Here is a 13992-nt window from a genome sequence, read left to right on the forward strand (position 1 = left end):
AGGTTACCCCCCCTTTTGAGGTTTTAATGGATAGGCTCTTTCCCACTCCCTGGGCCAGACAGCCACTCATGGTAGAAAGAGGGGATTTAGAATTGATTCAGGAAGAATATGTGAGAAAGTTTATTGAAACTTTGAACAAAGTTGAAAGAAATGTTGCTCGCACCTTTCTCTTTTTTTTCACAGGAACCAACTCGCTTCCGTGATTGCTGTCACTAGGACCGCTGTTCTGACTGAGGATTCCAAGGCCTGGATCCATGCCAGATGTGTGAAAAGAGTAAACCATACCCCTAAGAAGCAAGACAAAGACACAGATACAGAAGAAGCAGCCAGAGAAGTCCTGAGAGATTGATCTGAACCACATGGAGTGCTTCGTCAGCCCTGGAAACTTCAACCCATCCAGAGAACTTGAACTGAATGAATCTGTAGCGAATGACAAACAATTCCAAATTCCTCAACAAGCCAACCCAGATGAAGCCTTGCATCAAAGGTTCTATGGCCTTTGGGTGGCGTTGCTAATTATCAACTCTTCTATTTTTTTGATGGGCATAATACTGAACAGTTTGGCCCTCTATGTGTTCTGTTTTCAGACCAAAGCAAGGACACCCTCTGTTATTTACACCATTAACTTGGTAGTGACAGACCTCTTAGTGGGTCTCTCTCTACCAGCACGAATTGTTATGTATTACCGTAATATAGAGACCTGTCATATCTGCTATTTTGTTCACAGTTTTACATACTCTGTGAACATGTACTGTAGTATTCTTTTCCTGACCTGCATCTGTGTTGATCGCTACCTGGCCATTGTGCAAGCCAAAGCCTCACGCAGATGGAGAAATCCCAGTTATGCCAAATGCATCTGTGTTTTGATTTGGATATTTGCTGTGAATGTAACTTTCATCATACTGACCACAGCGATTAACCACAAACATTGTTGCTTTTTCCAGCTACTCATGCTGACCGTTTTTGAGTATTTTGTTCCTTTGATGATTGTTGTTTTCTACACCCTGCGGATCATGTGGACTTTGTCCAAGTCAATACAAATGAACCAAAGCCGAGAGAGACGGGTGAAGGCGGTACAGCTCCTCATAATGGTGCTGGTCATCTTCACAGTTTGTTTCACTCCCATTCATGTTAGTCAAGTGGTTTTCTGTGTCCGCAGTGAGGTGTCTCGGGATGTCATCCTCATTGTGTACCATATCACAGTAACTTTGAGTAGTTTTAATAGTTGTATGGATCCCATTGTCTATTGTTTTGTTACTAACCATTTCCAATCCGCCAGGAAAAGTATTTTCAGAAAACAACCGTCACCAATTCCTTTTAACAGTCCCTGCCCGTGCCGCAGGCAGCTCGCCCTGGAGGCTAGGAATATACAGGAGTAATGATGCAATCAAAGGATAGATTAAGCATTGAGACTGGTTCCCTTTTTCAGGAAAAGAAACTAATATGTCCTGCCTAATTAGAATGTACAAAGATAATATCACTGAGAAGGAATGTACTGATTTGGTCAAGAAATTCCCTGTTACCAGATTACATAATTTACTTTTAAGTCTCTAAACCAGTATCAGGAAATTTTGCCTGTTTTGAACATAGTAATGTTGTTGCAGAATTTGTCTGTATTATATGGGTACAGTTTAGCGGGAATGTAGATTGGGTTAACTACATTTGCTATAGTTAACAAAGGTTTGGTAGAACCATACTGCTTTTGATATGTTATTAGCTGATAAAGGGAAAGTACGTAAAATGTTTAACTTTTGCGGTTGTACTTTTATTCCCCATAACACTGCTCCTGATGGAAGTATTATTAGAGCCCTTCACAACCTCCAAATATTGTTTGAAGAATTAGCTGAAAGTTCAGGAGTAGAAAATCCACTGGTCAGTTTATTTGAAACCTGGTTTGGTAAATGGGGAACCCTGATGAAAACTATGCTGATTTCCATAGTAATGGCTGCTGCAGTATTAACTCTGTGTGGTTGCTGTTGTATTCCCTGCATCCGAGGTTTAATGCAGAAACTTATTGACGCTGCCATTACTAAACCTATGTGGAATCAGTGTTTTGGCAAAAGGCCTACTAAGGGCCCCAGGTACCAACCTGTGACTAAGGTGTAAGGTCACGTGCGTGACCTAAGAGGGGGTTTGAAGGGATTAGCCCTTAAGTTTGATGTCCCGCCATCTTGTCTCTCTGAGCCAAAGCTCCTCCATCTTAGAATCAGTATCCATCTTAAGACTTAAGTCAGTATTTTAAAAGGATTGATTTTTTGTCTTAAACTGTATTCTTGTCAGGAGTTAAAGTTCCTCTTTTTCCTTCAGGTGTAACTTCCCCTTTTTCCTTTAGCTAGCACAAGACTGAAAGCCTGCGGTTGGATATATCCTGTCGCAAGATTATTAATAATTACAGCCAATGTTAAATAAGGAAATTGTCTACTTTCTATACTGAACAAAAGTTCATGTTTGACGCACTTAATAAAATTTACATGAATGCCAAATGATTGGGCATGACTGACGTATGTAATATCTTGATTGGTTAATGCATATCTGTCAATTGATTGGTTCTTATATTTCTATGCATTGTTTTAAGTTTCATATATAAGTTTAAACACGGAAGAATAAATTTAGTTCATTCTGAGATACCACCTTTTGTCTGTCTGAAATTCCTGTGTCTCGGGTGAACTCCAGATCTGAGGGGCAAACACTGATCAATGCCAGGGACTGACGGGGGTCAGTGGCTAGAGAGGAACGGGAGTCAATTCCTTTCACCGGGCAGCGGTGGACTCCATCAGGGCACTAGAGGCTCTTTGCTGCGTTCCCTGCATCTGGGAGGGGGGCTCTGGGCTGTATTGCCCCTCTCTGTAGCAGCGGACATCCACGGCTTGGTGCGGCCGCATAGCCCGGCCCCGGCACCTCGGAACTAAATCCGCTGCCATCTGGGCAGCAGTGGATCATCTGAGGAACACCAGAGGCACCTTCTGCATCCCCTGAGTCTGGGAGAGGGGCGCAGTGGTTTATTGCCCCTCTCCGCGGCAACAGACGTGTGCGGCCTGCTCCTTCTGGCCCCAATCTCCTTCCATCCGGGCCACAGTGAGTACAGGTGGCAAGGGGGCGGGCAGGTGCTGGTCATTGGGTCCCCCTCCAGTGATCCAGGGACTGGGTCTCCCGTTCTTCATCCTGGAAACCCCCCCTCTGTAGCCATTGCCCCCGCTGGGCTTGGAGGCCTGCTGTGGCCTACATACTGCTGCCAGTGAGGTGCCTGGGCTCCCTACATCTGTCCTGGAAGACCCTATAGTCAGCAGACGGGGACTTCTGTGCCGCACAGATCCCTCGGCCCTCTCAGACCCTGTGGTGGGAGTTGGAGCCAGCATCTGGGTCTTGGGCCTTATTAATGGTGCCTACCACAGCCTATGTCCACTCCATATCTCCACGGTTTGCTAATCATTTTTACAATATAAAGATTTTGCGGATTAGCCTGATAGCCTCTATGTAACTATAACCTTAAACCTGTTTCGGGCGTTATACGTTTCCTGGGGTTATTATCTTCCTTGGCTATCCAATTTTTAGTTGATCACCCCCAAGAGACTCCCTCTATGCCGTCCACCAAGAAAAAAAGGGGACAAGCTCAAAAGTCCCTTACGACATACCTACTTAAAACACACAAGATTTGCAGCATGTCTCAAGATAATACAGAATGAGCATCCCCATCCGGTCCTACGCAGGATACCGCACCTTATCCATTAGCTCAGGACAATGAATATGCACAGCAACTTACAAAGGGGGACTTGGAATCTTGCTTGGAAACTATGTACACCAAGCTAGCTGCTAAATTCCAATCAGGACTCCACAATAGCACAATTGTTCTCTCTCAGGAAATAGCCGCATTGGGCTCCAGAACCAACGCTTGCAAACCAAACATGGAACTCAGCCTAGCCTATGGTGAGCTTTCCAGAGATCACGATCATTTACAAACGGCCTTTCCACAATTGCAGGCACAGGTTGAGGACCTTGACAATCGCAATCGCAGGAATAATTTGCGAGTCATGGGAGTCCCAGAGTCTGTGAGCAACCTTTCACAAGCCATAACCAAGCTATTCATGTCCTCCTTCCGGATCACGACCCTAGGTCTTTTGCTTGTGACCGCATCCATAGAGCCCTGCGCCCAAAACCTCCTAATGATAAACTGCCTAGGGACTATGTTCTGTGTACGAAGGATTTCCTGACCAAAGAAGACATACTCAGAACTACTCGCAATACCCCAACAATCACCTTTGAAGGTTCAGTTTTACAAATATTTCCAGATGTTTCTCCGCCTACGTTAAATGTAGAAAAATGATGGAAATCACAACTGCCCTTTTCTCAGCTTGTATCCGCTATAAATGGGTCTTTCCTTTTAAACTGATAGTTCCACATAATGGGAGCACATACATAGCCACATCCCTTCCCGAAGGCCCAGAAATCCTGGCCACATTGGGCCTGGCAGACGTCCCATCACCTCAACATCCACCTTCCACCCCTCGAGTCTCTCCCATTTGGCATACTCCATCTCCACGAAGAGATAGAAGGAGAGTCCGACAAGTACCGGGATGAAAAGACCTTGCTCACTTGCATATTACTCATTGTTTTGATGGTCTTTTGTAGGATGCTGCAAATTGTTACATGTTCATATATCATCACTTTTGATCTAATATTTAGCTACTTGGACGTCCAAAAATCCAGCATGGGTCTTCGGACCCTCATTTTGCCGCCCGTATGCTCATAGAAATTTCTGACACGTGACCCCACCCTGCCAAATAACATGGTCGGAGATGTCGCCGCCTTGATGAGGGGTGGCACCTCCGCTTCCCGTGTTTTAAGGTGGCAGAGTTTGGGCCCGTTTGGCCCTTTGATGATATACTTTGCTGTCTTTTCAGGGAAGGTATTTAGTCCACCTGACCCACAGTTTATTATGACTGCTTTAGTTGTAGGGGCTCTTAAGGCCCCAATTCTATTTTGTTTTCTTGACAGTTTTGATACATGATATTACTCATATACAAATTTTTGGACACCCCGGTACCTATATTAGGACTTGGATGCTCCATAAATTAATTCTAACAGATTTCACCTCCTATTATGTGGTTCCAGATATTCCACTAACTAGACAAACTATTGTTGATACCTTTCAGCTGGGTACAATAATGTTGACTGACACTATTTTTCTTTCCCATGGCTATCCATTGCATCTCACATAATAGCCAGGGTTTTAATTCTCCAAATAAGCGTAAAACGGCCTTCCACCAGTATAAGCGCCTAGGTGCAAAATATATTCTATTACAGGAAACTCATTTTGCGGTCGCTAAACACCCAACATATTTCCACAGATCTTATAGAGAGGGGTTTTACACTTTACACTCTACTAAAAGCAGAGGTTTGGCAATTTTTTTACATACCTCATTCCCCTTCGACATTCAACATGTATATCGTGACCCTGAGAGTAGATTCATCATTATTAAAGGCACACTTTTGGATCGTGAACTCACGATCGCGAATGTTTATGCACCAAATTCGGCTCAGGCTTCCTTCTTTTCTAATTTTTTCACAGTTCTGGATAGGTTTCTTTCCCCTCATTTACTGGTGGGAAGAGATTTCAATCTAGTGGCAAACCCCCTTTTGGACAGAGGTTCGCCCTCACCATCTTCCCAGGCCTTCCCAAAATCCCTTACTAAAAAATTGGAAACACTTCAACTGGTAGACTCCTGGAGGGCACACAATGTAGGAGCCAAAGATTACTCATTTTACTCCCACCCACATGACTGTTATGCTAGATTAGATTATATCTGTTGTTCCCCTATTCTGCTAGCCAATTCAAGGAAGGCATGTATTAATTTAAGTCCCTGGTCGGATCATAATATAATGGCATTGTCTATTACTTTCATAGGTCTTGCACCCATTCCCTATTCCTGGCGCCTTAATGACTCTATGCTCACGGATATTAATTCCCGCCAGGAAGTGGCTACATCTATTCAGGAATACTTTCAGCTAAACGCAACTCATGAAATCTCCTCATCTACTTTGTGGACAGCCCATAAGGTGGTCATGCGAGGTCGCCTCATTTCTATGGCCTCGACTAGGAATAGGGAACGGTGGAAACAAATTCAGAAACTTACCCGAGAATTAGAAACACATTATAGAGCTCATATTGGTAATCCTTCTCTTTTGAAGAAAACAATGATATCGCAAAAGCGTTTAGAGCTGAATACTTTATTGTCCCAGAAAACTGAAAAAGCCCTACGTTGGGCAAAAGCCTCTTTTCTGTTACATAGCAACTCGGCGTCTACTCTGTTTGCACAGAAATTAAACCATTCTATACGACCCCCACATATCTATAAATTATGAACTGAAACCAACAGCGTCTCCTCTTTGCCTCATGAAGTCCTGGGCATTTTTGAAAAATTTTACTCTACCCTATTAGCTCCCCCACAATCACCTTCTGCTCCCCTAAACGGCTCCTGGCTGGATTCTATCCCCCTCCCTACTCTCACACATTCTCAAGTATCCTCCCTTAATGTCCCATGTACATTGGTGAATTAACCCATGCGATTAGTGCAATAAGAACTTCCACAGCACCAGGCCCTGATGGGTTTACGACCAGCTATTATAAACATTTTCCTACTACACTTGCTCCTTTTTTGCTGTCGCTGTTCAATCATGTTTTGCAGGGCGGTAGGTTCCCTGAGGAGATGCTGTTGGCTAATAGGTCTCTTTTCCCTTAAAAGACCACCATCTCCCCCAAAACTATAGACCTATTTCGGTAATGAACAATGATCTGAAAATTTTTAGCCGTATTCTGGCAGATAGGTTGACCTCAATTATACCCACTTTGGTCTCACCGGGCCAATCAGGATTTATCCAAAACAGATTTATCACAGAGAACATTCACCTCATGTTAAATGTTATACAGGATGCCAATTTGCATTCCAAGGAAGTTTTATTACTCAGCCTGGACATCAACAAGGCCTTTGATAGCGTCCTCTGGCCCTATCTATTTTCTCTACTGCAGAAGATGGGCTTCAATGCCGAATTTCTGTCTGGTATACATGCTTTGTACGACTCCTCCAAAACAAGAATCAGGCTCCCAGGTTGTAATTCAGATTTTTTTTACACTAGGCAGGGGTACCCGTTAGGGCTGCCCACTTTCACCCCTATTATTTGCCCTTGTCTTAGAACCCTTGGCTATTGCAATCAGATCACATTCAGATATTTCTGGTTATCCATTACTGGTTTCGCACTTCAAACTATCTATGTATGCAGATGATGTTATGCTCTTCCTCACTAACCCATTAGTGTCACTACCGAATTTGTGCACTATTGAATGATTTTGCTACAGTATCAGGTCTTACAGTTAATTTTACCAAATCAGTGATTATGCCTATTAATGTTAAGTGCATCTCTCCGCAATTCTTTTCCATTTCCTTGGACCACTGACCGGATCCCATACCTAGGTATCTACCTCACTCCCAACTTTTCAAAACTATTTATCGTTAATTACCCACCGTGCGTATCTCGTCTTGCTACTCTTTTGAAGGTCTGGCATGGGTACCCCAAATTACTTTACTCATATAGGGCACTCCCTATCTTACTCTAGAAGGCGTTCTTAGATCATTTCCAACGGACGATTAATAATTTTATTTGGCGTAATAAACGCCTTCGTTTTACCTCATCAGTCCTATACCGATCACAATGGACGGGAGGCTTTGGTCTTCCCAATTTCTGGTTTTACTACTTGTCAGCCCATTTTGCACAGATACCTCAATGGTCAACTATCAATTCCCAGATCCCTTGGATTAGATTTGAATCCCAGTCTATCCGTCCATACTATCTTCCAGGCATATTATGGTCAAAAACGCCCCCCGTTTATTATTGACTTATAATTCTATTGTTGCCCAATCGCTAATGCTTTGGTCCCGATATAAATTTAAATTAAAGCTTGTCTCCTCTATCTCTCCAGGTTCATAATTTTTTGGTGACCCGAATTTTCCTATAGCATTCTCATCCCCACAGGCAATTCGTTGGTGGTATGATAGATTCCTCATCAGGTTATCTGACTTTCAAAGGGGAGGGTCTTATGTCACTTTTGAGATGCTTCATATACTTTTTGACATCCCGCTCAGAGAATATTATCATTATCGACAGATTATACATTTTCTCCTCTCACATTTTGGTCTGATACCTTCCTCCCCGATCTCACTTTTTGAACGTATTAGCCGTGACTCTCCCAGGGGTAGGGGTCTCATTTCGGATTTGTATTGCCAATTTCTGGTTGCTGCCTTCCAATCTCCCCCCCCTTTATAGACAGAAGTGGGAAGAGGATGGTGGTGTCACCTTCTCTGATGATGATTGGGAGTCCATGATGGATAATATATGTAAGAGCTCTAGATCTCTTTCTGTCTGGGAAACTGCCCTCAAAATATTAACTAGATGGTATTATACCCCATCTAGATTACATATCATGTTTCCAGGGACATCCCACCTTTGCTTCCGGGGCTGCGGCCTTACTGGTACCTTGGTGCATATATTTTGGGACTGCCCAAGCCTCTCATTGTTATGGAGCAAGATCTCAGATGCGGCCTCCGCTGTGGCAGAGGCCCCAGTGCATCTGTCTATGCAGTCTTGCCTACTAGGAGCCCATATCCCTGGAATCCGAGTTGAAATTATGAGGCTAATCCATACCAGGGGCGGACCGACAACTCATGGGGCCCCCAGGCAATAGGGGATCATGGGGCCCCTGTGTCCAAACTCAAAAAAGCCTATTAAAAAGGTACCAGGGGCATCTCATGGGGCCCCCTATTGACCCCGGGCCCTCGGACAGTGCCCGAGTTTCCTAATGGTCAGTCCGCCCCTGATCCATACCACCTGTATATCTGCCCTGTGGGCTATAGCCCTACATTGGAAGTCCCTCACGGTACCTTTGGCCACAGTTCTGAATAGAATTGATGCAGTGATGCTCATGGAGAGAATTCATTACCTCTTACTGGATAAGATGCACTTATTTGACAGAAAATGGGAAGTCTGGAGAACTTATAGGCATTTACTATCTGACTAATGTCCACTCATATTTTGGTTGATTGAGTCATTTTCTTGGAAGCTATATAGCGTTACATACCCCTCTACTTATACTCCTCATGTACTTAACTTCTCTTCTCTTTTTTTTTTCCTTTTTTTTATTTTACATGGTTGTACCATTTGAAATATGCATTACAGATGTGCCTTGTTCTTGTTGTATGCTTTACTTGATACTGTACTGCCATTTTATAGTTTATATCTTGACAAAATAAAACAAAATAAAACCGTTTGTAAACAAAAAAAAGAAGTGTAGTATCCTGTGTTTGGACTCTAAGCGTAGTCTTCATCGGCAGTGTTATATTTGGATTAGAGCGTAGGCCTTTGTAAAGCAGATTGCTAAATTCTCAATAAGACTGGAGGAACGCCGCCTCCAGATTCACCGCAGTATTTGAATGATTTTGGGCAAATCACCATCTCACAGATGCCAAGACCGCCTCCCAATAATATTTCTTAAAACACGGCAGGGCAAGTCCTCCCTCAGTCAGGGGGAGCTGCAGAGTGGATCTAGCTAATCTTGGAACAGAGCCTGCCCAAATGAAGAAAGTGATGGCTTGGTCCAGTTTAAGGAAAAAAGCAATAGGGATAGGGACCGGGGCGTGTATAAAAACATAACAATTTAGGGAGAAAAGTAAATTTTAACCAAATTCACTCTGCCCACCGGAGTTAAAGGGAGTGTTTTCCAGGCAAAGAACCTCTGCAGAAATTGCTGAAAAATTGGTTATACATTATTCTCTAAATATACAGTAGTTTCAGGTCTGTCTGTACATATATCCCCAAAATATTTAAACCGAGTCACCCAGGTAAGGGGGGGCAGGTAAATACGCCGGGCTTACCCCTCGGGTCAAAGGTCTATAATGTTCAAAGCAGCAGTCAAGGATTGGTGGGCATCATTTAGGTACAGGAGAGTATCATCCACGTATAAGGACATTTTCTTCATCAGTGGAGGTATTGAAAGACGCTGAACTGCAGGAGAACTCATCATTGCCAGGGGCTCTATAGCTAGGGCAAAAAGGGCCAGGGAGAGTGGTCAACCCTGTCTAGTTCCTCGGTGGACAAAAGACCACCGGTGAGAGGAGCAGAGTAAAGCAGTCGCAGCCAGGATATAAACGTAGGCCCAAAACCAAATTTACTCATCACCAACCACAAATACCCCCACTTCAAAGAGTCGAAAGTCTTCTCCGTGTCAAGTAAGGCCAACACCCCTGCCCCCTCCAACCTGCAGTGTGAGAAATTATAGTGAGCGACCTCCACAAATTAATGTCAATTTCCAGTTTGCAGGGATGCAATAGCAGCCTGAATTTCCTTAAGGGTGAGCGGAGTTTCAAATCCCTGATAGGCCTCCTCAGAGAGTATCAGAAACCGAACAGACTCCAGAAAGGCCCAAAGATCGGTATCCGAGTAAGCAGCTCTAGAAGAATACAAATCCACATAAAAGGAAGCAAAACAAGAGTTAATTTCTCTAGGTTCAGACACTAGTCATCCATTCACAATTTTGATATTGGCAATAGAAGTAGAGGATGCCTCCTCCTTAGAAAGCCATGCCAGCAGACGTCCAGTCCGCTCACCCTGTTCAACAACTCATTGGGATTGATGTAGCAACTGTTTCTTAGCTGTCAAAACTCTAAGAAGTGTGACTTCACGCAATGCCCTCTGCAGATCACAGTGGAGCCCGTCATCCCTGGAAGCCAAGTACTGAGCCTACAAATCTCCAACCTGAGCCTCAACCTGCTCCAGCTTGGCCCTAGCGTTTCGACGAGCAGAGTCGATAGCAGATTTATATTGTCCACAAATGTACAGTTTAAAGGCCTCCCAGCCAGTAACACACCCCTGCAATGGAGGATCACCCTTCCAATAGGTCCAAAGGGCGGTATCCATGTGGTGTGATCTGCTCATTGGAGATCCAGAATCTTGAGAGGCGCCACAACCTATCCATAGGAGCCACAGAAATAGTTAAGCGTAGCAGCAGCGGGGCATGGTCTGAAATACCTCTAGGGAGGATAAAGACATCCCTTACCCTGGCCAGAACATGGTCACTGACATAAATGAGATCTATACGTGACATAGCAGTATAAGTGGCTGAGTGGCAAGTAAAATTCCTAAGCTGAGGACATTTCCATCTCCAGACATCCATGAGACCAAACACAGAAGCCCACCGAGAGAGCGGGGAGTCAATTTATCCATCCAATTTATCCAAAGTCCCCAGCCAGGACAATGTCCAGAGAGGAAAAGTAAGAGACCATTTGAAGCACCTCAGAGAGTGAGGACACTGAAGCTGGAGGGGGAATATATGAGTCTACCACCACCATGGATACAGTCAACAACCGCATGAAGTATAACAAACTTGCCCTCAGGTCCAGGTGTAAGTCCAGCAGAGCAAATGAAAGGGTTTTACGGATAAGTATGCAAACCCCATGAGCATAGTTAGAGTAGGTAGAATGATAATAATGGCCCACCCAGTGTTTTTTAAGACGGTAAGGTGTGTCTCTTGAAAATTACAGATATCAGGGCAATATGCCTTAAGGAAGTTAAAGACTAGAGATCTTTTAATTTTGGAATTCAGGCCTTGAACTTTCCACGAAAGTAAGGTCAATGGAGCCATATAGGGAAAGGGCAAAATATGCTCTGCTGGACACCAACAGCCAGACCCCCCCAGGCCAACATCAACAGGGTACACAAGCAAATGCTGTTCACAGTAGTATGCGATCACATAAAGGTGAATCCTAGAAAAAGTATATAATACACATTCCTTCAAGCGAAAAATAATAAAACCCACATATACTGAACAAATCCCCTCCCACCTTACCCTGCGCAACCAATCCAATGCAGGTGCGCTTGAATCCCTAAACAAAGCATGGTCAACAACTAGTTGAGGTCATGAACAATAAACAAATTAGTAGTTAAGATAAGGCACGGGTATGCCAGGTCCATGAAGGAGATGTCGCTATCGGACGGGATGTAAGAGCATCATCGCCCATCTTGAGCTGACCTCTGCGCAATAGAGACAAAAAAAGAAACAACAAAGTCCCTCCAGGACAGGCATCAACAAGTCCAGTGGACAACGGTATAGCTTCTCCCCATAGATGAGCACAGAATACCAGGCCCTCAGCAATGCATAAGGACTGTCCCAAGGGAGAGCTCCCAAGCACAAACCAAGGCCCACCTCAGCAACAAAGGCATCAATATTGAGATCATAATCACAATAGGCAGTAATGACCAGGGTCATCCACAAGGTAGAGTATTGATCCATTGCAGGGTATCTTCAGGTGAAGCGAACGGAGCCCCCATCTTCCACTCGTACACAAGCTGGGAACAGCATACTATATTTAATATTTTGGGCCCGGAGAGACTGCTTCACTTGGTCAAAGGATTTACGAAGCTTCTGAGTATCCACGGAGAAGTCTGGAAAGAACATGAGTCGTGCAGCTTCATACCGAACAGCATCTATCATCCGGACCTCTCGGAGGACAAGATTATGGTCACGAAAATTTAGTAGCCAAAATATGAATGTGCAGGGCGGCAGGCCCCGGGCCGTAGGCATCCTATGCAACCGCTCCACTGCAAAGAAGGACAGCCCGTTACAGCCTGCATCAGAGCCGTGAAGTTGGCCTGCTCCATGAGAGCTGGGTCTGGGTCATCCGTCTGTGTCGCCATATTGGCCAAAGTTACCCAAGTCTATGTGTTAGAGTATAACTGTGCTGTTATATAAAAAAGGATGTAAGGAGGATTTGCAAAATTGAAGGCCAGTTTCTTTGCTGAATGTGGAATACAAGTTGATTGCTAAAATTATTGCGGATAGATTACGAGAGGTGGTTGGGAAAATGGTGGAAGAAGAACAAGTGTGCGCTGTGCCTGGGAGATATATTGAAGAAAGTTTGATATGTTTGAGAAATATGTTGTGGTATTGTAAAGAAAGGAAGTAGGCGATTGCAATTAAGGGGGTGGACTTTGAGAAAGCGTATGACAGGCTTCCGCATGAGTTTATGTTTACTGTGATAGAAAAAATGGGGGTGTCTGAGGTAACGTTGAGAAGGATTAAATGTTTGTATAGTGGAATGGTTAGTATGGTACAGGTGAATAAGTGGTTAACAGAGGAAGTGAGGGTGGGTACGGGTGTGAGGCAGGGGTGTCCTCTGTCCCCTGTCTTATTTATATGTGTAGTTGAGCCTTTGTTGTGAATGCTGGCAAAAGATATGTTTGTGATGGTAGTGGAAGTGCCTGGAAGTGGGGAAGTAGTTTAAATGTGATTGGTTATATGGATGATGTGACAGTATTGTGTTAAACGCATTGTTGGATTGAGAAGGGTTAAGTTATTGATTGATATTTTTTGTTCTGAGTGGGTTTGGGATAAATATGGGAAAGAGTGAATGTAAGTTTTTTGGTAAACAGAATGATGTAAATGAGTGTGGTTGGAAACTGTGTAAGGGTGCTATAAAAATTTTGGGTGTCAAATTTAATGATGAACTGTATGGGAGATTGATTTGCGGAAGCCAGTATGTTCTAGTGTGTCATGGTTTTATGTGAGGATTGAAAGATGTATGAGGAGATATGAGTTAGATATGGTTGTAAAAGAAGTATGGTGTAAGAGTAAGGAGGTGATGGATGTGTTAGCTGGGAGAGGAAGTTTGGAATTGATAGGCGTTTTGAGTGAAGTGCAGAGTAAGCGAGCGTGGAGAAATGTGTGTAATAAGGATCTTGTAAACAGGAGGATGTTGCGTAAATGGCTTAGCATAGATTTTTACCGACCAGAGAGTTTCAGAGGAGGAGAGGATTTGTGGATAGTGAGGTGTGTCCAAGGAAGGGGTGTAGGAGAGTGGAGAATGTGGAGCATTTGTTTTGGGAATGTGATTTTGCAAAAAAAGTATGGACTAGTTTGGTGAAAATAGTGAAAGGTTTGACTGGGACGGA

General features: G+C 43.9%; 1 protein-coding gene across 1 annotated transcript; it reads left to right on the top strand.

The window, feature by feature from the left end:
- Positions 1-225: 225 nt before the first annotated feature.
- LOC149451936 (G protein-coupled receptor 20-like) lies at positions 226-1379 on the top strand. The gene has a single exon (XM_089689969.1). The coding sequence runs from the start codon at positions 360-362 to the stop codon at positions 1377-1379; it is 1020 nt and encodes a 339-aa protein (XP_089546095.1). The 5' UTR covers positions 226-359.
- Positions 1380-13992: the final 12613 nt, after the last annotated feature.

Source organism: Staurois parvus, unplaced genomic scaffold (assembly GCF_062004578.1).
Source record: "Staurois parvus isolate SC_StPar_1 unplaced genomic scaffold, SC_StPar_1.0 ptg000505l, whole genome shotgun sequence".
NCBI classification, from domain to species: domain Eukaryota; kingdom Metazoa; phylum Chordata; class Amphibia; order Anura; family Ranidae; genus Staurois; species Staurois parvus.

What these genes read in the sequence shown, in the direction of transcription:
- LOC149451936 (XM_089689969.1), top strand. Translation starts at nt 360, where the DNA reads ATGGAGTGCTTCGTCAGCCCTGGAAACTTCAACCCATCCAGAGAACTT.